This window comes from Macrotis lagotis, chromosome 2, assembly GCF_037893015.1.
Source record: "Macrotis lagotis isolate mMagLag1 chromosome 2, bilby.v1.9.chrom.fasta, whole genome shotgun sequence".
Taxonomy (NCBI): domain Eukaryota; kingdom Metazoa; phylum Chordata; class Mammalia; order Peramelemorphia; family Peramelidae; genus Macrotis; species Macrotis lagotis.
The window spans coordinates 130022757-130049608 of record NC_133659.1 but is presented as its reverse complement, the minus strand read 5'-3'; the positions used below and the strand labels follow the sequence as shown (position 1 = coordinate 130049608).

The following is a 26852-nucleotide window of genomic DNA, read 5'->3' as shown; positions in this document are numbered from 1 at the left end:
AATCGGGATGACTGGAGATGACCCTGGATGTGAGGCAATCAGGGTTAAGTGATTTGGCAAGGTCCTACAGCCAGTAAGAGTCAAGTGTCTGAGGATGATTTCAAACTCCAGTCCTCCTGACTGCAAGGCCATGTTCTGCCTAGCTGCCCTATTGTTGGTTCCACAGTTTAGAAAAAAATACTTTTAAATTGCAGATGAGTTGAAAGATCTAGAGAGATTCAAAGTAGAGAAGAGAAGGCTTAAGGTAAGGCATGATAAGTATAGGGCTAGTACATGAAAGAAGGATTTCTTGTTCTATGTGTTCCTAGAGAGCAGAACTTGGGGCAATGAATTTTAAAAGCAACACATTTACCTTCCTGTAAGGAAAAAAAAATTTCTAACACTTAGAGATATTCTAAAGTAGAAAAATTTGATCTGGGAGGTTTTGGTTTTCCTCTCAACCAAAGTTTTCTGAGCAAGAACTTGATGACTACTTTTTCTGTTTAGAGTCTTGAATATACTAGAGGGTCACTGATATCCCTTATCAACTCAAATTCTGTGATTCTGTGCTAAAGTCCCAGCCAACTCTAGAAGAATATGAGGAACATTCATGTTGAGACTGACCACATGACCTGAAATGTACAAGTCTACTTTTTATCAGCTATTTTGAGAATTACAATTTATAAAATGATATTCGTTAACACTTAACTCCAGGATAGAGAAGTTATAGGTTAGGAACATGACAAGAAATAGAAAATTCAAGGGACATTGTTCACAAAGAATTAGGAGAACAAAGAAACTGACTATATTGGGAAGATGAGCCTAAAGAAAAGAAGTAAATTATAATTTTATGTTGTGAGCTTAGGGAATCAGGAAAGTGATGGTGTCATGCTTTGGGATGAAAAGAATTCATTTATCTCTTCAGATGTTTGATTTACTACTGGAAATAGGGTTAGGCAATGAGCAAACTAAAATTAAATTTTTGGATTTAAAATAGATGACATTTAGGCAAAGTAAGTAATTGCAGCATAATTAGGTATTCTACTTTCATTAGGGAGTTGAATCAAATGACTCAGATAGCCTTACCAAATATTGTTAATAGAATTAAAATGCTAAGGAAGTAATTGTTTTTATGGAATTGTCACTTTTTTGCACCACATATATTTTACATCTCTGTCTTTAAAACAATAAGCTAAAATAAAAGCTGCTTACCTGAGTTAGATGTGTATCAACAATAAGCAAAACAGTTGGTTTATCTTCTAGTCCTGTTTGTAGAAAAACTTTTTTTAAGTCTTCTCTAAATTTCAGGTGACCATATTTATGAGCTGTGGATAATTTATAGAGCTTACACTCTTCCAAATAACAGGCAAAAGTGGCACATATTTCTTTTCCACATCCTTCTATTCCAATCTTTAGAGGAGAAAATAGATTATGAAACAAACAGATGTTTTGAGAAATCTTTCAACAAATAATTTTGTTTGTTTATGGTAAGAGTAGAGAGTGAATACAGCTTAGATTCACAGTCTGCTTTTTAAAAAGTCTCATTCTATAGCAGCTGGAGAATTTACTTTGCAGCACAAAGACCTGTGTTCCAGTCTTGCCTCTCTTAACTACAAGGATTCATAAGATAGTTTTCTTGTGCATATCACATCACATTTTTAAAAAGAGCCTTTGAAAAAAGCAGCATGAGAATACTTCATCAAATTTGAATATGATGTGGAGAGATTTAACATATATCGTTTAGTCATATTTATAAAACTTAAGGTAAATTAATTTGGGTTCAGGCTACCATCTTACCACCACTTACATGAACTACCATGTTTTATTATTTAAAATCATTGTTGAATTTTCTGTAAAAAATTAAATACAATAAAAAGACACAAGTTTTATGGGCTCAGTGACCTAATTTGTAAAACGAAGGGGGGTCAAACTAGATTTTTCTGAGGTTCCTTCAGGTCTAAATATATGATCCTATAATTACATGTGGGCAATTCATAGAGCTCTCTTATTACCTTCAAACATCTGTAGAAAGATGTCTAATTAATTCTGTGCATATATTTACATGGTTATCTATTTTCTTTGACTTGGTGGTGAGAGTTGGATTTACTAAATATTTGAAGTAAAACTGATTTTTAAGTATTTTTGTCTTTATACACAGCATATGTATACTCACATATACATTTAGCAAATGAATACTCACATAGAGAAATAATAACATTTTTATGTGTTGTCATCATGTCAAATATGGCAAAATATCTTTTTAGATTTCCCATCAAATATTAGCAAATTTGCTTTTTCTTATTTAACAATTGCTTATTTAACTGCTGGTTATTGTCTACATTAGGAAGTCTTACCAGATATAGAGACCATATCTGGAGTATTGTGTTCAATTCTAGATATCACAGTTTAGGAAAATCATTGAACAGAGAAACTGGAAAATACTATCAAAGGAGGATGACAAAAACCTTCCCTACCTTCCACCCCATAATTGGCATATAAAAATATTAAGTGTTATAATTCTTGTATACACATATGCAGACACACAGGTGTATCTTGAAAACTCTCTGGAAGCCATTTCCTTGGGAGACTAGTTGAAGGAGCTAAGAACATTTAGCTAGAAGGGGGTAGTAAAGAGGAGATAGGGTGGTAACATTAAGGTATTTTAAAGGATATAGATCATATGGTATCCTCAAAGGGAAAAAACTCATAGTATTTGGGAGAAGTTGCAAAGGAAGACTCAAACTCTATGTAAGGAAATAACTGTTAGCTGTCCAAAAGTACAATGGATTGTTGAACCAATGGGTAATAAATTCTCCTGCCCTAGACATGGTCAAGCAGAGGCTGGATGACCATTTGTCATGTTGTCTAAGGGATTTTAAGGGACCAGATGGCCCCTGGGATTTTCTCTAACACTGAACTTCTGAAAAATATCACTTACTCATATCTTTATGTATGCCAATACTCCTGGGGCAGAAAGTAGTGTTATGAATTCAAAAAAAAAGTTTTCTAATTTAGTTGGATCCTATTGGTGATAATAGACAAAAATAGACATAATTCATTTGCTTTAATGGCTCTGGTTTGCAAAGTTTCAATGGTATGAGGTTAATTTACTTCAGTCTTATTCTAACTTTTTATTCTTTATTTGTATGATGATGAGGATTCTCAGGTGTGAGATTTTAAACTTCTAGGGTCTAAATGGCTTTTTTTAGTAAAACTTGCTCTTTTAGGGAAATCAGCATAATATTATTTAAGTCAATTAGAGCATTTTTTTCAAAGCAGGCCATGCATATGGATGATAAAAATGAACTAATGGGGGCAGCTAGGTGGCACAGTGGATAGAACACCAGCTCTGGAGTCAGGAGTACCTGAGTTCAAATCCAGCCTCAGACACGTAATAATTACCTAGCTGTGTGGCTTTGGGCAAGCCACTTGACCCCATTGCCTTACAAAAAAAAAAAAAAAGAACTAATGTAAATGACCACTAGATGGTGCCAAATCCATCCTATTCACATACAACTGCACACATAATCTACTTGCTATTATTTTATATACTGATGATGTCTTATGTGAAATATTGGAAAACTATTATCCTGTTTTATGGATTTATAACTTGGTCACATCCAAGAAATCTTTTTGTCAAAATCCATAAACTTTCAAATATTGTGCTTTTCAATGGCCAGTGCTAAGAAACATACTGAAGGAAAATAATTTTTTACTTAATTTCTCAAGTTATCTACAATCTGAGAACATTAAATATTTATTTGTAAACTTTATTTTCTTACTAGGAACATGTGACTCCCTGGCTGTCGAAGAACTCTTGCAGCTCTGCAAACATGTTCTATGGCTTCCTTGAAGAACACCATTGAATTTGAAAGCTAGGAAAGGAAATGGTAGGGATAAATAAATGTCAGTGGTACCATTTTGGACTAATATCTAATTCAGTTGTGGCATAGCATAATAGGAGAGAAGAATTAAAAGAGGAATTTTAGCAATTATACCTTTAAAATGTTTTAAATTTTAATTTGAGAGGAGAAAACTTGAACAAGATCATGTCAGGCAACTGGCTGCTATTCCTGCCTCTCTGATAAAGGCAAAAAGCAATGTCAGAGAAAATATAAACAAGATGAGGAGCAGCAGCTGTAGCATTCTTGCTTTTAAAATCTGGTCTCTGGAATAGTTTACCCTTCTTCTACTTGCTCTCCTTTGCTGAATGACTATTACCTGCTTGATACTCAGAAACAGGAGAAAGAAGAATCCCAAAGAGACTTGAATCTGCTGCTCTTTCTCCTCTTCCCCCATGAGGTGTTCCCTCAAGGAAGTGGTCTTATATAGAACCTTCACTGTTTAAGGATATTAGAGTACTTGGTCTCTAAGAAAACTTTGAGTCCCCTGAATCTTTTCCTCATTCTTTCTCTCTGTGTAATTTCCGTCTGAAATTACTTTCCCAACTCTACTAATTCTTTTCCTTGAATATCACTCCTTACAACCCAGTTGCTAAAACTTGACTTTCTCCTCCTTAATATCATATCTCACCTGAGGAGCAAAATAATACAAAGCTTAATACTTAAAAAAGCTCATTTTGAAACTCCAAGAGTGGATTCCTCGCTCCTGTCCACTATGTTTGTAAAGCTCCTTAAAATTTTAAGGTAGTAGTTCCTGGCAATAGAATATATAACATCTCATTACCTCAAAACCACTTGAACCCAATGAAAGCTGGAATTGAGAAAGTATATCTGCAAGTTTTTTCTGGTTATTACAGTTCTGATAGATTTTTCTATTGTGAGGTTTGTTTATATCCAAAAAATCCACATACATAGGTAAATCGCTCATTATTTTGTTCTTGGGCCATTCAATCTATGGAAAGAAAATTCATTTTTTCAAAACAGAATCTTCATATAAATTTGGTATTTACAGGGGGAAATTTAAGAACTTCTACCAGTGATTGTCTTCTCAGCTAAGTCTTTTTTTATTGAAATTTTATTTTATTTTTTTCAATAACATTAATGGTAGTTTTTCAATCCTTTACAAATTTATAAATTCCAAATTTTATACCACCCTTACTTCCCCCCCCCCCCATCCCATGCAAGTGGACAATCTGGTAAAAATTGTACATATTAACATATTTAACATATTAACATATTAGTCATGTTGTGGAATTAGAACTAAGGAGAAAGGAAGAACCATTAGAAAGAAAACAAACACGGGGCGGCTAGGTGGCACAGTGGATAGAGCACGGGCCCTGGAGTCAGGAATACCTGGGTTCAAATCCGGCCTCAGACACTTAATAATTACCTAGCTGTGTGGCCTTGGGCAAGCCACTTAACCCCATTTGCCCTGAAAAAAACCTAAAAAAAAAAGGAAACACAAAGAAACTTCTGTCTTGTATTTAATTTCACATCTGTTAGGTTCAGAGAAATTTATTAGTTTATACAATCTTAGGGAAAGTTCTCAGACTGGCATAGAAACATATTTTTGGCAATTCTAAGAATTCTGATTTAAAAACATAATTTTACACATTCTTAAGAGTGATTAAGTCTGCTATTTCTAGATTAGCATCTATACTAATATTTAAAATAGACTAATTTTTCTGGAGGAAACATGATCCCAAGGACTATAATATGTGACTTTAACAATTGTAATTTTCTCTATAAAGGGTCACAGTCCTCATAGTAACATTCACAAATCAAATAGGTTTTGTGACTTTATTTTTTTGTTTCTCCATTACCAAAATTTGAATTAAGCTTACCACACTCAGTGATAAAATAAAAAAAATTAGAGTTGGATAAAACCTTAATCCTTAGTCATCTAATTCAACTCTCCTATTTCAAAGATGGGAAACTAAGGCTCTCAGATTAAAGTGATTCATTCAAAGTCTTAGATTTATTTGATGATATGACTAATATTAGAAAGCTTGATTTCATACTTTCAATTCAGTATCCTTTCTACATTTCCATTTTTCTGTTCATCTATTCGGATGTCTCAATTGGCCATATCTTTAGGATGCCTTACCCTCATCAATTATAGTGACTAAGACTCAAATATAATTCAAATGACTTGTTATTCTAATAATAATAGCTAACACTAAATATTATTTAATATGTCTTCATATGAGTCTGGAAAGATGGTTGGGACAAGTGATGAGATGCTGTCTGATAGTAGTTCAGCAGGATTGATGTTGAACATAATGACATGTTGAAGAATGAGAAAACTTGGCAAATAAAGTTGGCCTCTTTCTTCCAATGATCTACTGAAGACATTTTTAGAAGTTGTACCATCTTCTCAGTCTGAACATTTGCTTGTGATGAAGTATATAAAATGTTATATATTTCAAATACAATACTTCATCAGTTCCTCAACTGCAACTGAAGTAATATAGATTCACTTAAAAATAACAGTATCTGGCAGCCCATATGTGTAAATAAGTAAGGTGCAAAGTTGACATTTGCAGTAGTTTTGATATGAAAGTTTGAATAGTTCAAGCTATTTTTAGTGTAATTCTATTAGGAGGAGGAATTTACTCTCCAAAAATAGTTCTGAAAATTAATATGGATCTTTGACCAAAGTGTCTCAATCAATTTTCACAAAAAGTAGCCCAGCACCTTCACTACTTTTGTCTCTCACACTTCACTAAATATGTTGATGTCCTTTCAAAAACTCTGATCTTCTAGTTCATCCATCTCTTTAACCCAAAACCATTTCTTCACTCTCATAGAGAGTATCTTTTTTTGCAATTTCACATTTACCTCTGCTTTATTTCTAAACCATATTCTTTCCACTCTTTAACTGTGCTCGGTTGCTGAGGGTATCATTAGCTCAACTTTTTTTGAGTTGTGTAGCCCTTTATTAACAACTAAAATAGAAAGTATCTGTTGTACAACATGGGTAGTAGTTGACTATACTGGAGATTTATTATGTTCTAATACAGATCATGTATAAATTCAATTTTCATTATTAAAAAGCTTCCACCCTTTTTTTGTTTGTTTACAATTTGCAAAACTATGCTGAAAGCTGAATACATGTGCACAGGTCTGCAAAGAGTGCAAATTTAGAATATGGTAAATGCTTTACATGTTGTATTTGAAGGACCATTTGCCACCATAACTTTATATATCCATCATCACTTTTTTAAGATCATAAAATATTTTGATGCCAGTCTTCCTTCCCTCCACTGTCCTAAACAAGAAAGCATTTTATAATGAGTTGAAATTAAGGAAGGACTACACCTACTAGAAAAGAAGAGAAGAAAGTTCTATTAATTTGAGGTTTCAGTATCCCCAAAGACCAGGAACTGTATCTTTGTAAGGGCTAGGCTGGGACCCCATTTAGAGAATGAGTATGTGCAGGTGGTATCCCTGAATATTCAGAGCTTCAGTGGACTGTAAGTGCTCCAGCTGCGTAACTCACTGAACTGTCTTGCCAGTTTCTACACTGGCTCGACTGGGAATAATTCAAAAGTGAAAAGCTCATATTCATTCCATTTTTCTGGAGCTCTGTGATAGCATTTAGTAACACCCCAATGGGTTGTCTTCCACATATTGTGTTATGATATTTCTTCAAGTAATTGCTAAAAGATACAGGGTCTAGTTGTTCTATAATACTCATGCCCATTTTATCTAAATGTTCAATGGATCTATATATCTCCCCCTGGGATTCATCATAGTAACTGTAATGGAACCTTTGACCCCAATGGCAGAAATCAGAAGAAACCACAAAGAGATTACTAGGATCCGCTAGATATTTACTGAAGAGTTTTTCAAATTCCTGTTCTTTTGACTCACTCAGAGCTCCAACCAATACAGGAATAATGGTAAACTCATCCTTATGGCTTTCCATGGCTTTAGCAGTATAAGGCAAATGCATTTCAATACTGTATTCATCTTCATCTGTCTGCAATGACATGCGCTCAAACATTCCTGTCTTCCATAGCTCTCCATAAATCTTTTGATCAATACGAAGATCATACAGAGGTGTTCTATATATATCCACACTGGAGAGTGCACATCACGATAGGGGCACATGATGGGAAGGCCCAAGGATGAATATTCTCCGCTTAATAGATGGATCCACTTGTTTGTAAGCATGAGCAGCACAAGACCCACAGTAAGTATATGCTGCATGGGGGGGCAATAATGGCTCTAGCAGGTCTTTTTGTGGACTGTACTTGTGAAAGCCAACCTTCTAATTGTGCATTCAGTTGAGGACCTGAGGCTGTGTACCAGCTCCCTGCGTGACTGGCTTCCCGGCAGACCACTTGGTTGGACATCTTGGAGCCCGTGAGGCCTATGGTGCACGAGGATGAATTCATTAGCTCAATTTTACAACTACAGAGCCATTATCTTTTTTTTCTTTTTTTTTTTTTTAGATTTTTTGCAAGACAATGGGGTTAAGTGGCTTGCCCAAGGCCACATGGCTAGGTAATTATTAAGTGTCTGAGACCGGATTTGAACCCAGGTACGCCTGACTCCAGGGCCGGTGCTTTATCCACTGCGCCACCTAGCCGCCCAACAGAGCCATTCTCAACTCATCATTTCTCTCCATTCCTTATAATCTATCAGCTGCCAAGTTTTTATCAGTTTCATCTCTGTAATATTTCTTGTATCTGTCTTGTGGAGGAAAAGAGATAAGAACCTTCTATATTTTCTTTAATCATGAGCAATCGCATTTTGGAATTGATCTCAGTTTCCATGTAAACTGAATACTTTGTTGTTGAGTTTTCTTTTCCCTCCCATTTCTTTTGTTCAAGTTATTATCCTTGCTAGAATCTTTCTCATCATTGTGAAGAACAGTTTTAAAATGTTGCAGACTTGTATCAGCGGGTCAGTCACTTCTCTCAATCTGTTTACTCAACTGTTAAATGAGGGGGTTGAACTTGATGACCTCTAGAGTCTTTTCTAGCTCTAAATCTATGATGTTATGACTTCTGACCTCTATTTTTGTAAGGAGCACTGTAACTATGTACTTATCAATTTGAGATACAGTAGTAATTGTCCTTTTTTTTAGCTACTTGAATTTCTAAATTCACTGATAAATCAGGTCTCTGGAGGGTGGCTACTGTGCTCTCTTGGGGCTACAGAATTAGCTCTAAAAGGTTGGAGGGTAGTATTTGTTTTTTTGATTTTATAGCTCATGAGCCTCCATCAGTATACTTCGTTTCCTGTTCATCAGTTGTTATCAACTCAACAGCCAGATTTCATTAGCTTTTATAAAGAAGAATATGCTATAGTGGAATAGTAAGAATAGTCCCTTTTCCTTCCAAAGTCCATGACACATTCTTCCACAAGAAACATACAGAGACCAGGAGAAAGAAAGTTAGGACACAGGGCACATGCACAAAGATGCTAACAGCTCACAGAAGTCATTTTATTGGGAGTCTTACCATTCCTTTTAGGAATGGTAATACTTTTCTGCTGAATTCTTTGTAAAGTCTTGAAGCTGATTTTTCTCAATGTGTCTATTGTATTGGGCTTGTCTGGTGGACGCACTCATGCCTTCACTACTATCCTGGGGACGCTGATAAGGATGCAGACAAAAAAAAGTTCAATTACTCTGGATCCTAAGCTCCTCTTCTGGTCCAACTTTTTTTGGCTGTCACACCAGGGAAAAGACAAAATATAAAATCTTCTCAGCTAACAGTAGAGAAAACTCTTACTTTGGCCATGTTACTGAAGGTAAAACTTCCAAAAACTTCAGACATTTGTAGAAAGATTCAACCTCTTTTTCTTAGATTAAAAAAAAGTTTTTCTCTTTCTCAGCAGGGGTTGGGTCTATTTCCCTTGACCCATGCTTGTTCTGTAAGTTTCTCTCCTTTCCTGTTTAGCAACAATAGCTTCATTTAAATTCTCAAAGTTTTGTCTTATGCTACTGGAGGGAATGGTGTTTTCTACAAGGCAACAAATATCGCTGATGAAGGAATGAGTTTAATTTGGAGTCTTTTTGAGCCTAGAGGCTGACAATTTTTGTGACAATTTAGGGAGACTCTTCAGTGATTTTTTAAGTGATAATTATATACTTAATTTAAAAAGCAATTTTTAAAATTACACTTAAGATAACAAATTTCAGGAATCTTTCTGAAATCAGCATTCATTTGCCCAAAGTTCTTAATGAAAGAATGAAAAATTTTAAAAAATGAATATTTACCTCTAAATATTCTTCTAACTCAGTTGAAAGAAGCTGGAAAAAATATTTTCTTTCCTCAGAATCAATTAAGCGATCATGAAATACTCGGGTTGCTTCATGTATAAAAAGCAGGGCAGCAGTTTCTTTAGACACAATAACTGACTTGTTAGCTTGTAATAATCCATAGAGTAGCTATTAGAAATTAAATATGAGATTTTAAAAAGTTAATTAAGTATTTTAAAAATATTTCAAAATATGAATTAACCAGATTGCTATTAACTTCGGTATGTCTGGGCTCTACAATTAAGAAAGGCATTTAGGGGGCAGCTAGGTGGCACAGTGGATAGAGCACTGGCCTTGGAGTCAGGAGTACCTGGGTTCAAATCTGACCTCAGACACATAATAATTATCTAGCTGTGTGTGGCCTTGGGCAAGCCCCTTAACCATATTGCCTTGCAAAAAAAATAAAAAAAAAAGAAAGGTGTTTATTTAAAAAATTATCCTTTTCTACAAACTATGATCTACATTTATAGTAAAATGCATGGGATAAGGGGAGGATAAAGCAATGGATAGCTACTTAAGGGAGATACATGGTCCAAGGTTAAGTTTCTTTGTATTAGCAAAATTATTTTGGCATCTCACTGAAAGATGTATTGGCTAGAAGAAGGAATAGAGACAGAGAGATAGAATAGGAAGCTGTTAAAACATTTTTAGGCACCTAGGTGGCACAGTGTATAAAACATAGAGCCTGGAGTCAGGAAGACCTGAGTTCAAATATGGCCTCAGACACTTGCTCTCTGTGTGATCCTGGACATGCCACTTAACCCTGTTTGGTCCAGTTTCCTTATCTGTAAAATGACTGGAAAAGGAAATGGCAAATCACTCTAGTATCTTTGTCAAAAAAAACCCCAAATGGGGTCACAAAGAGTAGGATATGACTGAAACTACTGAACACAACACATAGGTGTAGTTTCATGATTGATTAAATGATTGGGCCCCCAAATTGATCATGAATGGATCACTATCAACATAGATGGAACACTCTAGTGAAGTGTCTCAAGCATTTTTAGTACTTCCTTGGATAAAGACAGAGGTGGTATACTTAGGAGATGCAGTGATGACCCAAAGATAGGAGATATAGCTAATCTATTGGACAATACAGTAAGAATTCAAACATATCTCAACAGGCTAGAATAGCAGCTGGAATCAATAATGCTGAGTTTGGTAGGGATAAATGTAAAGTCCTATCCTGGGGATAGAAGTCATTTGAATATAAGTTTTATAGAGGTGAGAGTCTCACTGTTCCCTCTTCTGGTCAAGACATATCTCCATTATAATTTACATTTAGTGCACTGGATTTTATGAATAATATTAATATTTATCCTTCATTTTCAAAGAAGACCACAACATCAGGGAGGTCATGGCCATGATAAGCACATGAACTGGATTTGAGTGAGGGATGCTATGCTAAGTCACTAGTCTCACTTTCTCCTCCAGAGCCATCTGGGTCCAGTGGCCAGATGTGAATCAGGATGATTGGAGATGGCCCTTTATGCAGGACAGTCAGGGTTAAATGACTTGCCCAAGGTTACCCAGCTAGTAAGTGACACATACCTGAGGTCAGATTTGAACTCCTGCCCTCTTGAATCCAAGGCCAGCATTTTATCCACTGTACCACCTTCAGGGGTATATGATTAGGATGATGAGGGAAGGGATTGGAGGCCACTAAGATCAGCTGAAGAAATTAGAGATTTTTAGCCTGGTAGCTGTCTTCAAATATTCTAGTAAACTTACTCTTCTTTTGCTTCTCTCTCCCCCTCCCCCTCCCCCACAGAAACAATAGGTAGATGTTGCAGGAAGGCAGATTTTGGCTTCGTATAAGGGAAAATTTCCTAAATATTAATTACCCAAAAGTGGTCAGCTAAGGGCAGCTAAGTGGCACAGTGAATAAAATGCCAAGACTGCAATTATAAGACCCCAAGTTCAAATCTGACCTCAGATATTTACTAGCTCTGTGACCCTGGGCAAATCACTTAGCCCTGTTTGCTTCAGTTTCCTTATTTGTAATATGAACTGGTGAAGGAAATGGTAAACCACTCTAGTATCTTTGCCAAGACAACCCCAAATAGGACCACAAGGAGTCAGACAAGAATAATCAACTAAACAACAAAAATCCAAAAGTGGAGGGGGTTGATAAGGGATGAGAGGATTCCTTATCACTGGAGGTCTTTGAACATAAACTAGATGACATTTTTAGGGATTCCATAAAAATATTATAGAAATAGAATAAATAGGATAGAGTAACTGAAGATAAGGGAAGAATGAGGAAGAGAGGAGACTAAAAATGCCTTAAGTTTTGTGTCTGAGTGCCTGGAAGAATGTTAGTAAAATCACAAGGAACAGGGAAATTTGTGAGGAAGATATATATTTGGGAGAAAGATGATGAACATGTTTTCAGATATTGGAGTTTGAAGTACCCAAGGACATCCATATAGAGATTACAGTAGAACAAGGAGTGATATTGGGAGTTTAGGGCTATATATGGAGATTTAGAAATAATATGCATATAATATAATGAATAATATAGAATACCATAATATAAATTATATAGGATAATATAATTAATATAATGAAATAACTGAAACCATGGAAGATTATTTCCTAATTTCAGAGATGAGGAAAGTGGGTTCTACAAAGGTAAAACCATTTGCTAGTAGTGTTTTAAGAGAGTTGAATTAGAAAGACCAGGGTTTAAGTTCTGTGTCTGACACCCTCAGACTCTGTAATCCCAGGCAAGTCATTTAATATGGCAGTGCAATAGTGACTCTGCCACACTCAAAGACCAAGTTGAAGAATGGTAGATAAACTGCATTGGTAGAATGACTTTCCTTAATGTGAATTCCTAATTCAAATGAAATTACTAATCTGATCCAAAGTAAAATTAAACAAAACAACAGAGCTTGTAAGTGGAAGAGTTGTTACTCCCCATGGTTATTGCTCTTTCCACCATTTTGCTGTTTGTTATTAGTCATTTTTCAGTTGTATCTGATTATTCAGGATCCCATTTGGGTTGGGGTTTTTAAATTTGCTTGTTTGTTGTTTTTTGATGAAGATATTAGAATGGTTTGTCATTTCCTTCTCCAGCTCATTTCACAGATGAAGACAGGGTTAAGCCACTTGCCCAGCATCATACAGCTAGCAAGTGTCTGAGGCTAAATTTGAACACATATTCCTGATGTTCCAGAATTCTATCCACCCTGCCACCTAGTTGCCCCTTCCACTACTGTACCTTACCACTAATTTGCATTTTGAAGAATTATATTATTTATATTAAGGCAAAAATATAATTTTCCACATAATGTCCTGAGCAAGGAAGAAAAGTTATCAAAATTATTAATAGTTTCCTTTGGTTTCCATGAAAATTCTCCTTTGATAGATACTATGGCTTGGAGGGGGCCCTGGGTTCTCCAAAGCTAAGTGAATGGCTTTATCAGTCTGAAAAGGTTTCAGATATAGTCCTGGTAGTAGACTTCATTCTCACTGTCCAAAGATTAGTCTAGTTAAGTTCAGAGAGAGACTTGTGATCAGAGTGACTGAAAGGAGATGGATGGTTTGTTTGTTCAGTTATATGATCAAAGATTTAAAGCTAGAAGGAATACTAGCACTCATTTAGTTCAACTTTCTCATTTTATATATGAGGAACCTGGAAGTTAGAGAAGGGAAGTTAAATGACTTGCCTGGTGTCACCCAGGTAATAAGGTTATGATTTATATTAAGGAAGGGATAATCCACATCAAAGCAATGATTACGAAAGGTTTATAAGGTTTAACAAGCCTTATAGTCCTGAGTAAAGCTGAAAACATTTTAAGGAAGTGATTTTGTACATCATTGTGAAATGTAAGACTTGTGAGTTCAAACCTGCTTTTAAAATGCAAATCTACTTACTTAGGGTCACCCTTATGCCTTGGCAACAGAATAAACAAAAATAAAAATAATTCCTTCTTTGTCTTTTTTGTTCAAAGATGTCAGAATGCTTTAGTTCATCCAACTAATTCTCAAATCATCACAAAAAATTATAGACCAAATACCAATCCATGGTAGAGAGGAATAGGAATAAATAATTAAAATCCAGATCTCATTTTAACAATTATTTTCAGTTTTCACCGAATCTCAGAGCTGATAACAAATGCCAACAATGACTGATTTGAGTTTTACTTCATTCCCTTTTTCCTATCCATCCTTCAATAGAAACTTAATATATAGTGAAATAGAAAGCAAGCAAGGCAAAATAGGATTGTATTTTAATTTTTGGCATAATACTAGCTTACAACAATCCAAAAGACAAATATAGTAGCCACATTGAATGATCAAAGTTATATTTTCTATAAGTAAAATATTTTAATACTGATTTAGAATGAAATTTGATACCAACCTTAAATAGATCCCGAAGACTAAACATGTAGTGACACTTAGCTGGAGTTGGTAACAGATTGTGACATACATTATAATATATAGAGAGGGAAAGTGCTGCCAATTGCTGCCTACATTTCTGAACATCAGAGAGGAAGGAATTTTTGTTGAAGTGTGTTCCCAGATGAGCCTAAAAAAAATTTTGTAATCAATATTTTAAAAATATCTGAGCATTCCTTTAGTTAGGGTTTCTGCAGATTTGGGCATTATAACATTAACAGGAAGTTTAAGGTTTATTAAAAAAGTTAATAGCCATCATATAATAGACAGCTATGGTTCTTCCAAGCCTCAGGGGATAGATGTGTTTTGGTTGGTGTTAATGATAACTTAGTGTTCCAACTTCCTATTGTCTTCTATCTTTTCCCAAGGCTACCACTTGGATATAGTTTCCAAGGAAGAAAGTGACAGGAGCCTGTGGTTGAAAATAGCTGAATATAAACCAGGAGATTGGTATGCCTTACTATTGTCCCCTCTGAACTCTTTACATTGATGTGAGATTATAAAATAAGTATGAAACCTAAGAAGTATCCATGAAGTTTAATTATCAACTTAAATTCCTAAAAACATCCTTCTCTGAAGAATTGTCAGGAAGGAAGCAAAATACTAGGCTTTCCCTGGAAGTTTCAATCTCATTGGGAAGAACTTTGGGGATATAGGTCAAATGTGTTCTACAGTCAGTTGTATACAGTTTTAACAGTGTGTTCAGTAGCATATTTTACCAGTGGGCAACATAAGGTAATTCAACTAATTTCTCAATTTTAGTTAATATTTAGACTTTCTTATAAATGAAGTATTTCTAAAGCTGCCTTTAGTCATATAAGAATGCTCTATATAACTGGTTGGTTCTTGTCCTTTGTTATCAAAGAAGACCAAAATGATTTCACTATGAGACAAATTACAGTGTGGCTGACAATGGCTGATCAGACCAATTTGAGCTCAGAATGATCTACTACAGGTCAGACACAAATAGTCCATGTGAGGGCACACCATGATGGGTGGTCCTGTGCTATTGTCTCCCATGCTGTACAATGAATTCTAAAGTTCTTAAGAGAGACCTTAAGGTGTTCCATTATCACTTCTTCTGATCCCCCCTCCCCCGCCCAATGAGTGTTTGCCCTGTGTGAGCTCTCCATGAAAATATTTTTGGCAAGTGTGCCTTGACATTCCAACAATGTTTCCAACCCATCATAGTTGTGCTCTCTGTAATTACACTTGAATGCCTGGCAGTTTTAGCTTGAGAAATGACCTCAGGGTCTTGTATCTTCTGCCAGGTAACTTTTAGAATCTTCCTAAGACAATTTAAATGCAAGTGATTCAGTTTCTTGGCATAGTGCTGGTAGACTGTCTGGGGTTCAAAAATGAGGTCAGTGCAATGTTTCTGTGGACCTTCAGTTTGGTAGTCTAATACCTCTTCTCTCCCTCATTTTCTTTCACAGCCTCCCAAATACTGAGCTAGTTCTGGCAATGTGTGTGTCAGTCTCATTACCAATATGTACCTTCCTGGAAAGTACATTACCTAGTTAAGTGAACTTAACCACAGTATTCAAAACTTCTCCATTTGCTGTAATTGATGTTTCCACATATGTATGGTGCTGGTGCTGACTGATGGAGCATTTGTGTTTTCTTGCTGCTAGGTCAAAATTAGCACGAGCAGCAGAGAATCGATCCATACTTTGCTGCATCTCAGCTTCAGAGGCTGCATTGAGAGACCATTCATCTGCAAATAGAAGAGCATGCACCAACACTCCCTCCACTTTTGTCTTGGCTTGTAGCCCTTTCAAGTTGAAGAGTTTACCATCATGTGGTAGCTGATCTTGGTGCTGTCTGTGTTCATTCTCAGTGAAAGTGTTTTATAACATGACTGAAAACATCATGCTAAAAAGCATGGGAGCAAGAATATAGCCAGGTGTCATTCCATTGGAGACCTGGAAATCTTGAGAGCATCATCCACTATCCAGAACCAAATGAATAAATAACTACTGATTAAAGAAATGAAAATTAAAACAACTCAGAGGTATCATCTCACACCTAACAGATTGACTAATATGACAAAAAATGAAAATGTTAAATTTTTTAGGGGACATGAAAAACTGGGACACTAATGTACTGTTGGTAGAATTGTGAACTAATCCAATCATTCTGGTGAGCAAATTGGAACTATTCCCAAAACTATAAAACTATGCTCGAAGCTATAAAACTGGGCTTATTGTTTGATCCAGCAATACCACTACTACATCTGAATCCTAAAGTGATTATTTTTAAAACAAAAAAAAGGAAAAAGTCTATTTTTACAAAAAATATTTGTAGCAGCTCTTTCCTTGTGGTGGTTAGGATGAGAAATTAAGGGCATGCCTTTGGGATTTGGGAAATGGTTGAACAAGTTGGGGTATATGATTGTAATGGAATACTTTTGTCCTATAAGAAAGGACAGGCAGGATGATTTCAGAAAAGCCTGAAGAGATTTTTATGAATTACTATAAAGTGAAGTGAGGAGAACCCTCTACACAAAGAACAATACTATATAATGAATTGTGAATGACTTAGCTATTCTCAGCAATATAGTATCTCAGATAATCTCAAAGATTTAATGATAAAAAATGCTATCCTCCAGAGAAAGAACTGATGTTTGAATACTGATTAAAGTTTATTATTTTCACTTTCTTTTTTTCCTTTCCTTTTCTTTTTTTCCAGTCTTCTTGCACAAAATGACTAGTATGAAAATGTTTACATGACTGCATATGTATAGCTATATCAGCTTGCTTACCATCTAAGGAGTGGAAAGGTGAGAGAAGAGGGAGGGAAGGAAGAGAGGGATGTAATTTAGAACTCAAAACTTAAAAAAATGTTAAAATTGTTTTTCCCCAATTGGGAAAAAATATTATTTAAAAATAAAAGAAGTGCTTTTAAATGTTAAGGAGAAGTCAAAATACTAAAATATGCAACATACCGGAGGAAATGAAATAGCAAAAATAGCATATTCTCTTGAGACTTTTTAAAGTTTACAAAACACTTTCCTCAAGATAACCTTCTGAAATTGTCAGTGCAAGAATTATTATTCCTATTTAAATAAAAAAACTGAGGTAAAGAAAAGTTCAAATGATAATTCTCAGGTCATAGAACTAATTAGTTAGAATTTTGAAATGCATTTTTCTGACTACAAATTTAAACTTGTTTCCTTCCAACTTCACTGCTTCTCTTAGTAATCTCTGATGGTATTTTTCTTCTTTAAATGTTAGTAGTTTTAAACTTTACATCCCTTCCCTCTGCCCTATCTTCTTATTCTAACTTCATTTATTACCTGAAGAATAGTATATAAGGCAAATTGTGGAGGATGAGGCATTACTAATGTGAAAAAATGTTTGAGGAGACGTGGACTGATATCACTTTTTCCACCAAGCGGAATACCACAAGCTGCAACCAGAGAAATATCTTGAACTTTCTGTGAGAAAAAAAAGAAAGATTAACTACTACTACTACTACTACTACTACTACTACTACTACTACTACTACTACTACTACTACTACTACTACAGTCAGTGGAGTCTGAGCGTACAAGATGGAGTAGATCTAGCAACTAAAGTTTCAAAAAAGCATAAGATACCTGTTCCTAGGTAGACTCACTGTTTGACAGTGGTGCATTGTGAATAGGATTATGAGTATATTGGAAATCTCAGTAACAGTTTCTTTTAGAGAAATGTTACATATGAGATTGATTCTTTTCTACCAATCTGATAATTCTTTATAATGGAGACTTATCTGGGAATAAGAGCTTTATAACTTGCTAATCTTAAGACTAGGCAGCTAATTTCTTTTCTACCATTCTGATGCTTATTTATAATGGAGACTCACCTGGGTATGAGAGTTTTATAACATGCTAATCTTAAGACAGGCAGCTAATTTCAGTCAATGAAAATCTATCTATTAAGAGTACATCAAGGGGCAGCTAGGTGGTGCAGTGGATGGAGCACCAGCCCTCGAGTCAGGAGTAGTACCTGAGTTCAAATCCCACCACAGACACTTAATAATAACCTAGCTGTGTGGCCTTGGGCAAGCCACTTAACCCCATTGCCTTGCAAAAACTAAAAAAAAAAGTACATCAAGTGCTAGATTCTGAGGTTACAAATACAGATATATGATAGACCCTGCCTACTGTCTAGGTGCTTATAGTCAAATAGTAGGAAAAGACAAATATCATTATTATAAGTTAAAGTGAAATAAAGGTAAGGGAGATGCTTAGGTGCTATGAGAAATATGAGGAAGGAAGAGATGATTTTCATTCATTAATGAAGATAGGGAGAAAGGGAGGGCATCAAGGAGGGTTACATGGAGGATATTACAAATTTCTTTTACTTTGATTCCAACTTACTGAATTGCCACAATATTACACTTTGATTTTCCTAAGTAGTCTTCTCTACAGAGAAAAGAACTTTCTAGTTCACTTGGCAATTATATCTTCTTTGTGCACATAATAATTATATTGTTGTCCTTCACTTTTGAAGACCACAACATCAGAGAGGAGATGCCATGGCAAGCACATGAATTAGATTTGAGTGAGGGTATATTGTGCTAAACCACCAGCTTCACTTTCTCCTCTAGAGTCAAATGGAGATATGAATCAGGACAACTGGAGATGGCCCTGAATGTGGGGCAATTAGAGTTAAGTGACTTGCCCAAGGTTACACAGCTAGAAAGTGTCAGAGGTTGGATTCAAACTCCTGTCAGTGCTCTATCCTTGGCGTCACCTAGCTGCCGTATGTTTGTAAGATGATCATTCTGAAGCAGAGGAATATGCCATAATTCTTTCCTTTTTCTGCATTGTCATAATACTTTCCTTACAAGCAAACCCCTATAAGCAAAGAATGTGCTTAGCAAAATAGTCTGTTACAATAGTTAATCTTTTAAAACTGTTAAACCTTCCCTATTTTTTACATTCACTTTTTACTAATCTGGTATATAATCCTATCTAAACTATTGTCTCAAAGTTATCTCTCCAGAACAAGCATCATAAAAATTCTATACCTTTGACTGCCAGGCAAGCTGATGGCTTTAATAAAAGTACTATAAATTCTTAAATTCTTAAGGTTAATTTAAAATCTTTGAACCCCCTCCAGACATGTGCAGGTACACAAGCTTATGACATATATTAAGCCACTCTTTAGTCCCTGCCTGGTATTACCCTGACTCCACCCCAACTCTTCCCAGTTCTGCCCATAATTCCACCTGATCCCTTCTTCAAGAGTTCTTTGAAAAATCCATCTTTCCCTCTCTATAGTACTGATCAGCTGAATTGCTTCTAACTTCATCTGTTTCAGCCCAGTTGCTATAGAAACTGTCATACTTCCTTTGCCTGACTACTTTTTCTTTTATTTAAGGCAATGGGGTTAAGTGACTTGCCCAAGGTCACACAGCTAGGCAATTATGAAATGTCTGAGGCTGGATTTGAACTTAAGTCCTCCTGACTCCAGGGCTGGTGCTCTATCCACTATGCCACCTTAGGTGCCCTGTCTGCCTACTTTTCTTAAGGATTTTCCCCACAGGAAAATTTAACTGATCAACTCTCTGTATTGTTTATTCACTTGCAGTAACTTTTTAAATAAAATTTCTTTTTATTCTTACATTTCTAGGTCAGAAAGCCTTTTGATTTCATCACTTATATATGAACCCCCAATGGTCCTTATGATTTCCCCACCTTCAGTTGATCTCTGGACATGGCTACAATTCTATTGTTATTAAGGATTATAGTAATATTTTTTTGCAAGACAATGGGGTTGCATGAACTGCCCAAGGTCACACAGCTAGTGAGTATCAAGTGTCTGAGACTGAATTTAAACTCAGGTCCTCCTGACTCCAGGGAGAGTGCTCTGTCTACTGCACTAGCTGTCCTGATTATATTAATTTTAATTATGAATGATAAATTCCCATGTTGCTGTGAATAATAAACATGAGCAACAAGAGTCACTTTTTTCTAGTGCTCAATAATAAACTGTAGCCTACTCATGCTCACCACACACCTTTTGGTACCTAAACCTTCAATTCTTCTGAGATTAAAGGATTTGATTACTTGCAATTATGTAGCCCTCTGTATGTTAAAGAGATGGACCTTCTTTCAAAAAGTTGATACAGTTTTCAAAATGTAATTTAATTCAATTTGTTGTTTATTCTACAGACGAAATCAGTTTCTGATACAGGAAACACTTAAGAATAATACAATTTTGAAGATACAAGAAATAATTCTGTTAAGAATGAAAAGGGCAAACTTTCTAAAGATTTCTAAATGATAATATGGATGGAATTTCTAGGCTAACAGATTTTTAAAATGCATTCAGAGAATGTGGGAATAAAGGAAGTAACAAGATGAATATAAAAGTATAGAATAATGCTAGCAGTACTAACACACAGAATTAGCTGAGGCTGGTGAGGTGAGTTGACAAAGTTTTTAAAAAAGGTGTTTTGGGCAAAAGAAGATGTTCAGAAAGATAAAATGAAGGCTGAACTGCTTAGCTCTCATGCTACTCTGTCAAGGAACAGGAGTTTTAGATGACAAAACATAGATTAAAAAATTGTCAATAGAGAATTTATACTTAAAATACATATAGAAGTTGTAATATGAATTATCTTTCTGACCACAATGAATTCAAATCATTTTAAAATCTTAAAAAAAAAAACCAAACCTGAGAGGATAGTTCAGCTTTAAAGATTTTTCAAGGCAATGGGGTTAAGTGGCTTGCCCAAGGCCACACAGCTAGGTAATTATTAAATGTCTGAGGCTGGACTTGAAATCAGGTATTCCTGACTCCAAGGCCAGTGCTCTATCCACTGCGCTACCTAGCCGCCCCATCCTCTCAGGTTTTAATAGACAATAACAATAACAACTGGTGAATATGATTGCTTAGCAAACCACAGTTATTGCTTTTTGAAGATTGTGGAGAATGGAAGAGTGAGATTGTAGAAAGTTTAATAGTGGATGGGGGGAAAGGAATGAGTATTAATTAAGTACCTACTGTCAGGCTCTATGCTTTATTATCTCATTGTATACTCACAGAACACTCTTCCCTATCATGTTGTGACTTGCCCAGAGGCGCATGATTAATAAAGGGTATGAGACTGGATTTGAATTCAGGTCTTCCTATCTCAGGTTCTTCAGTAGATCTCTTTTGCCACTGAACTGCCTCAGGCAGGATCCTTACTGAATCCAAGACCTTACCTTAGAAGTAATCTGGTCTAATAATCTCATTTTAGAGATCAGGAAATTGAGGCTCAGAAATGTTAAATGATTTTGTCAGGGTCATATAGGAAATGACAGTAGTGGGATTTTAAATTGAAAATCCAGTGCCTCTCAGTCATTGTTCTTTCCATTATACTAGGCTGGCTGCTTCTATATGTAACAAAATTCTAGACACATTATTTATACTGAAAAGAGAGTCAGTCTTGGTATTGGGAAGACCTTGGTTCAAGCTCAGCCTCTGACACAAATAATAATTGCTAGATAGCCATGGATAATAACTTAACATCTTATACTCCATACTTTTTAAAACTTTGAGTTATGGATAAGTTGTTGATTTATAGAGAGCTAGTGCTCATTGGGAATTTCTCAAATCTTTATTAAATCACTGATTGAAACAGAAAAAATAAAGATATGATTAATGTATATCTGGAAAGAGGAATAGTGATCTCACCACAGTTTCACCAAATTAATCTATCTTTTTTCCCCCAACAGGTAGTTTAGAGAAATATGGCAAATACAGTTTACTTAGATTAAGCAAAGAATTTGATAAAGATTTTCATGCTATTATAATGGAAAATATGGGGAGATGTGGATTAGCTGATAGAGGGATTCATGATTGGTTGAATAGAATACCAGTGAGTAGTTCTTAAAAGTTCAATGTCAATTTGGAAGGCAGTCTCTAGTGGAGTGATCCAGGGATCCTTCTTTGGTTCTACACTGCTTAACACTTTTTACTTAATGACTAGGGGAAAAGGTATATATGAAATCCTTCAAACATTAAGATGGTGGTGTAGGTCAGAAAACTTTTGACTCTACAATTTTCCTCAACCAGAAAAGATAACATCCTCTCAGTGCAGCAGAAATAAACATAAGCTAAGGCAGTTGTCCAAATAATAATAATAATAATAATAATAATAATAATAATAATAATAATAATAATAATAATTGTTGTCCTTTGGAACTAAAGAAGACTATGACACCAGGAAAGTAATGATATTGATTAAAGTGAGGAGACTTTGAGCAAAGACATCATTCTCATTACCCCATGTGAGTCCAGTGGCCTAACACAGTTAAAGCAGGACAGTTGGTGACCAATGGAAGACCTTGACCTTTAGATCAGGTCTTTCCTATATTCTAAGAGCTTTCTGACATCTTATCTGGATGGTCTAATTTTTTTTTTTGGAAACAACATGGTAGGGTGAAGCTAATTCATCTCTCAATGGTCTAATCATCCATATGGTAATTTATTTATTCATTCAGTTTTTGGTGATAATTTTTAACGGTATGGTAAAGCTAACCTGTCTTTCAATGGTCTAACTTTCAACATTGTGGTAAAGCTGATCTTTCACACTGTGGTCTACTGGACCTGAGAAGCTTTCCAAGGCACTGGGAGTCCCTCTTTCATCCATTCCAGGGAAGCTCTACCTTTCCCAAAGAAAAGAGAACTCTCCCTGGGGCTCCTGCTGACTTCTTGGGATAAGACAATTTGTAAAGATCCCAGAAAAGACTGGAGCTCTAGGGCAGAGGTTTAGCCTGAGTGAAATAAAAACACTTCCGAGACTACTCTATAGAATCAAAAAACAACAGTCCCTAGGGGAAGCTGGCTAAATCTCTCATGCTAGCTTTCCCTCAGGACTGTTGTTTTTTTGATTCTATAGAGTAGACTCAGAAGTATTTTTATGTCTAAGATGGTGAGTGTGTGTGTGTGTGTGTGTGTGTGTGTGTGTGTGTGTGTGTGTGTGTGTATGTGTAAGTGTGTGTGTTGGACGTTCATTAACAAGGTATGCCAAGCACAACTATGCTGACCTGATGTTCTGAGCTATGACTGTGGGGGTATGAGGGAAGAGCTAGAACATACCTGATGAGTACAGTCGTGAAGGGGAGGAACCCTGTTGGCTGTGGGCATTTACAGGAGAACAGTTCCTCATTTTCATAGAAAACAAATGCAGCTTGCAGCCACCAGAGGGACTGCTTGGACCACATCATTTGTGGCAAAGTATGGCTGAGGGTCCTAACCTTGTTTTAGGAGTAGAGAGGAAAGTCTAAGGTTGGGCCCCTGAGACAGACCTCACAAAATAATAGTAAGAAGGATCTGAGACTTTGGGCATCATTCTCCATACCTCAGGTCTACAAATTAGTTACATTAATAGCTGTTAAAAATAAAATAAAACAAAAAATAAATGAATAAAAATGAGTAAGCAAAGGAGAAAGAACTTGACTATAGTTACTATGGAAATAGAGATGATCTGGGTTCATATTCAAAGGAAGATAATGGAGTTAAAAAAAGTCACTCCTTTTTAATGAGAAATGTAAATTGGACTCAAGCTCAAAAAAGAGTTCTTGAAAGAACTTAAAAAGGCCTTTAAAAATTAAATAAGAAAGAAAGATTGAGGAAAAATTGGGGGGGGGAAGCAATCAAAGAAAATAAAAAAATTATGAAAAGGAAGTCACCCAATTTGAAATAGAGAATCAAAAACTTAAAGAAGAATACAATTCCTTGAAAACTAGAATTGTGCAAAGGTAAGCTAATGACATACTAAGACACCAAGAAATCATAAATCAAAATCAAAAGAATGAAAAAATAGAAGAGAAAGTGAAATACTTCATCAGAAAAAGAACAGATTGAGAAGAAATAATATAAGAATAGTCAGATTACTGGGAAATTATGATAAAAATTGATACAATATACAAGAAATTATCAAGGAAAATTGTCATGATGTTCTAGGACAAGAAGGTAAAACAGAAATAAAAAAATCTACTGATCACCACCTGAAAGCGATCCCAGGAGGAAACTTACAGGAATAGGTTAAGGAGAAAATATTGGAAACAATAAGAAAAAATAAATATCATGGAGATATAATAAGGATTACGCAAAACCTAGTAGCTTCTATGATGAAGCATTGTTGGTCTCAGAATACTATACTCTGTAGAGCAAAAGAGCTGGAGTTACAACCAAGGGCAACTTACCAAGCAACCTAAGTATGAATAAAAAAAATGACAATCAATGAACTGAGTTTCAGATTTTTGTGATAAAAACCCCCAGAATTTAAGGGAAAATTTGACATATAACATCCAAGAGAAATATAAATTAAACATTAAAGATCTTTTATAAGAGACTGAATAAATGAAATTATTTAGTTCATATATGTAAATATATTTGTAGTACTATTATGATTGTCATCATTATTTATATAGTTTAAAAGAAAGTGTTGGGCTGGGCTGAGTATGATGGGATAAGTCTAAAAAATAAAACTGTAGCTAGATATTGAAAAGGAGTAATTATCTCATAAAAATGAGGCATAAAAGGAAAAACTGGTAAAAAGCCAGTGAGGGGGGGAGGGCAAGTAGTGCTGGTACTTTACTCTCATCAGGAATAGGTTAAATGCATATATATATATATATTCATATATACATATATATAGATAGATATAATATAGATGTAGATATAGATTCTGTAAAGATATAAAAATCTTCTAAATGCAGAAAGAAATAAGAGGACAAGGGGATAGGGTAGAGAGGTATAGGAGGGACTTTTTAAGAGATGGTAGGTTAAAGAATTAAGGGATAGGCTAAATAGAGTAAAAAGGATAGTGAGGAAAACTAGAAAGGAATAAAATATATCACAAGTAATTGTTGCTTAGAATGTCAATGGGATGAATTTACCCATAAAATGGAAATGAATAGCAGATTGAAAATTTAAATTCAACAATATGTTGCTTTCAGGAAACATTATGAAATAAGAGATACACACAAAGCTAAAATATAGGTAGGAATAGGATTTATTAGATTAAAAAAAATAGGGTTAGTATCCAGATGGGAGAAACCAATATGGCAAAGGCCCTCAAAGTTGACATATGAAGATCTGCTGGAGGAATTGGGGATGATTCATAGGGAGAAGAAGACTTAAGAAGGGTCCAATAATGTCATTCAGTATTTGAAAGAGTTAATCACTTTTGTTGTTTGTCTCCAGACAGAAGTCAAGAAATAGATGAAAGTTGTAAAGAGATAGATTTTGGCTTGATATAAGAAAAAGTTTCAGACAATCAGAGATGTGTAAAATTAGGATGGATTGCCTTATGAGATACTGGTTTGACTGTCACTGATGATTTTTAACTCATCAAGTATGTTATAGAAATCCCTCTGAGAATGTGTTAGTCTTAAAATATGGCTATGTCTCTAATCAGTTGCTCCCTGTGATATATTCAGTTTCATTTTTAAAATGTTGTCATTTGGTGCTTGACATTTCTAATGCTTTTTATTATTTTTTGTGAAGATTATATTAATTACAGACATAAAACTCCTGAGTAATCTACATGCTTTTTGATCTTTTTCATTTTTTTGATCTTGAACGTATTTCCCAACATAGCTTTGGTAAAGACTTGTCCAGGATCACACAGTCACTATGTATCAAGGATGGAACTTGAGGCCAGGTCTTCTTGATTTTAAAACCAATTCTCTAACCATTGTGCAATGCTGCCTCATTGATAAGTACAAATAAATAATGCTCATAATAAACAGGAGTTAAGAGATCATTGTGAAAATTATTGTAATCCTCCCTGTCCTTGCTCTTACCCTGAAGTTACCACATATGATTTAGCTTGGAATACTTTATCAAGTTCTTTTGGAATTATCATGTAACATTAAATTATCATTTTACATTAGTAATTATGTTCAGTCCAGGAGTCACCTTCTATCAGAAACCTTTTCCCCACTTCCCCAATTCCTGCAAGTTTCCTCCATTACATCATAACTTGTGTTTATTTGGGGCAGATTTTGTGAATATTAATCAGAACACATATTATCTCACGCCATTTCATTATGAGCTTTTTGATATCAGTGACTTTTATATGTATTTCTGGGGTTTAGCACAGAGCCTGGTCTGCAGGAAGAATTTAATAAATGTTGGTTGATTGATACTTTGTATTTTAGTTCTTCAAAGAAAAGGTAGTATAATTTGTTGAACTACTGCATTTAAGGAAACCTATGACAAAGACATGGGGAAAGGACTGCCTTTGATAAATAAGAATTGTGAAATTTAACACAGAGGGCTTTGAAATGAAAT

General features: G+C 35.2%; 1 protein-coding gene and 1 pseudogene across 1 annotated transcript in view; both read right to left on the bottom strand.

Moving 5' to 3' along the window:
* DNAH14 (dynein axonemal heavy chain 14) overlaps positions 1 to 26852 on the bottom strand; it is a 577586-nt gene that overhangs the window by 138932 nt on the left and 411802 nt on the right. Inside the window, 6 exon segments of the mRNA XM_074220908.1 lie at positions 1192 to 1389; positions 3762 to 3854; positions 4666 to 4833; positions 10117 to 10287; positions 14528 to 14695; positions 17864 to 18004. Of these exon segments, the coding sequence (XP_074077009.1) occupies positions 1192 to 1389; positions 3762 to 3854; positions 4666 to 4833; positions 10117 to 10287; positions 14528 to 14695; positions 17864 to 18004 (939 nt within the window).
* Positions 6987 to 8248, bottom strand: LOC141511182 (protein MEMO1-like; annotated as a pseudogene).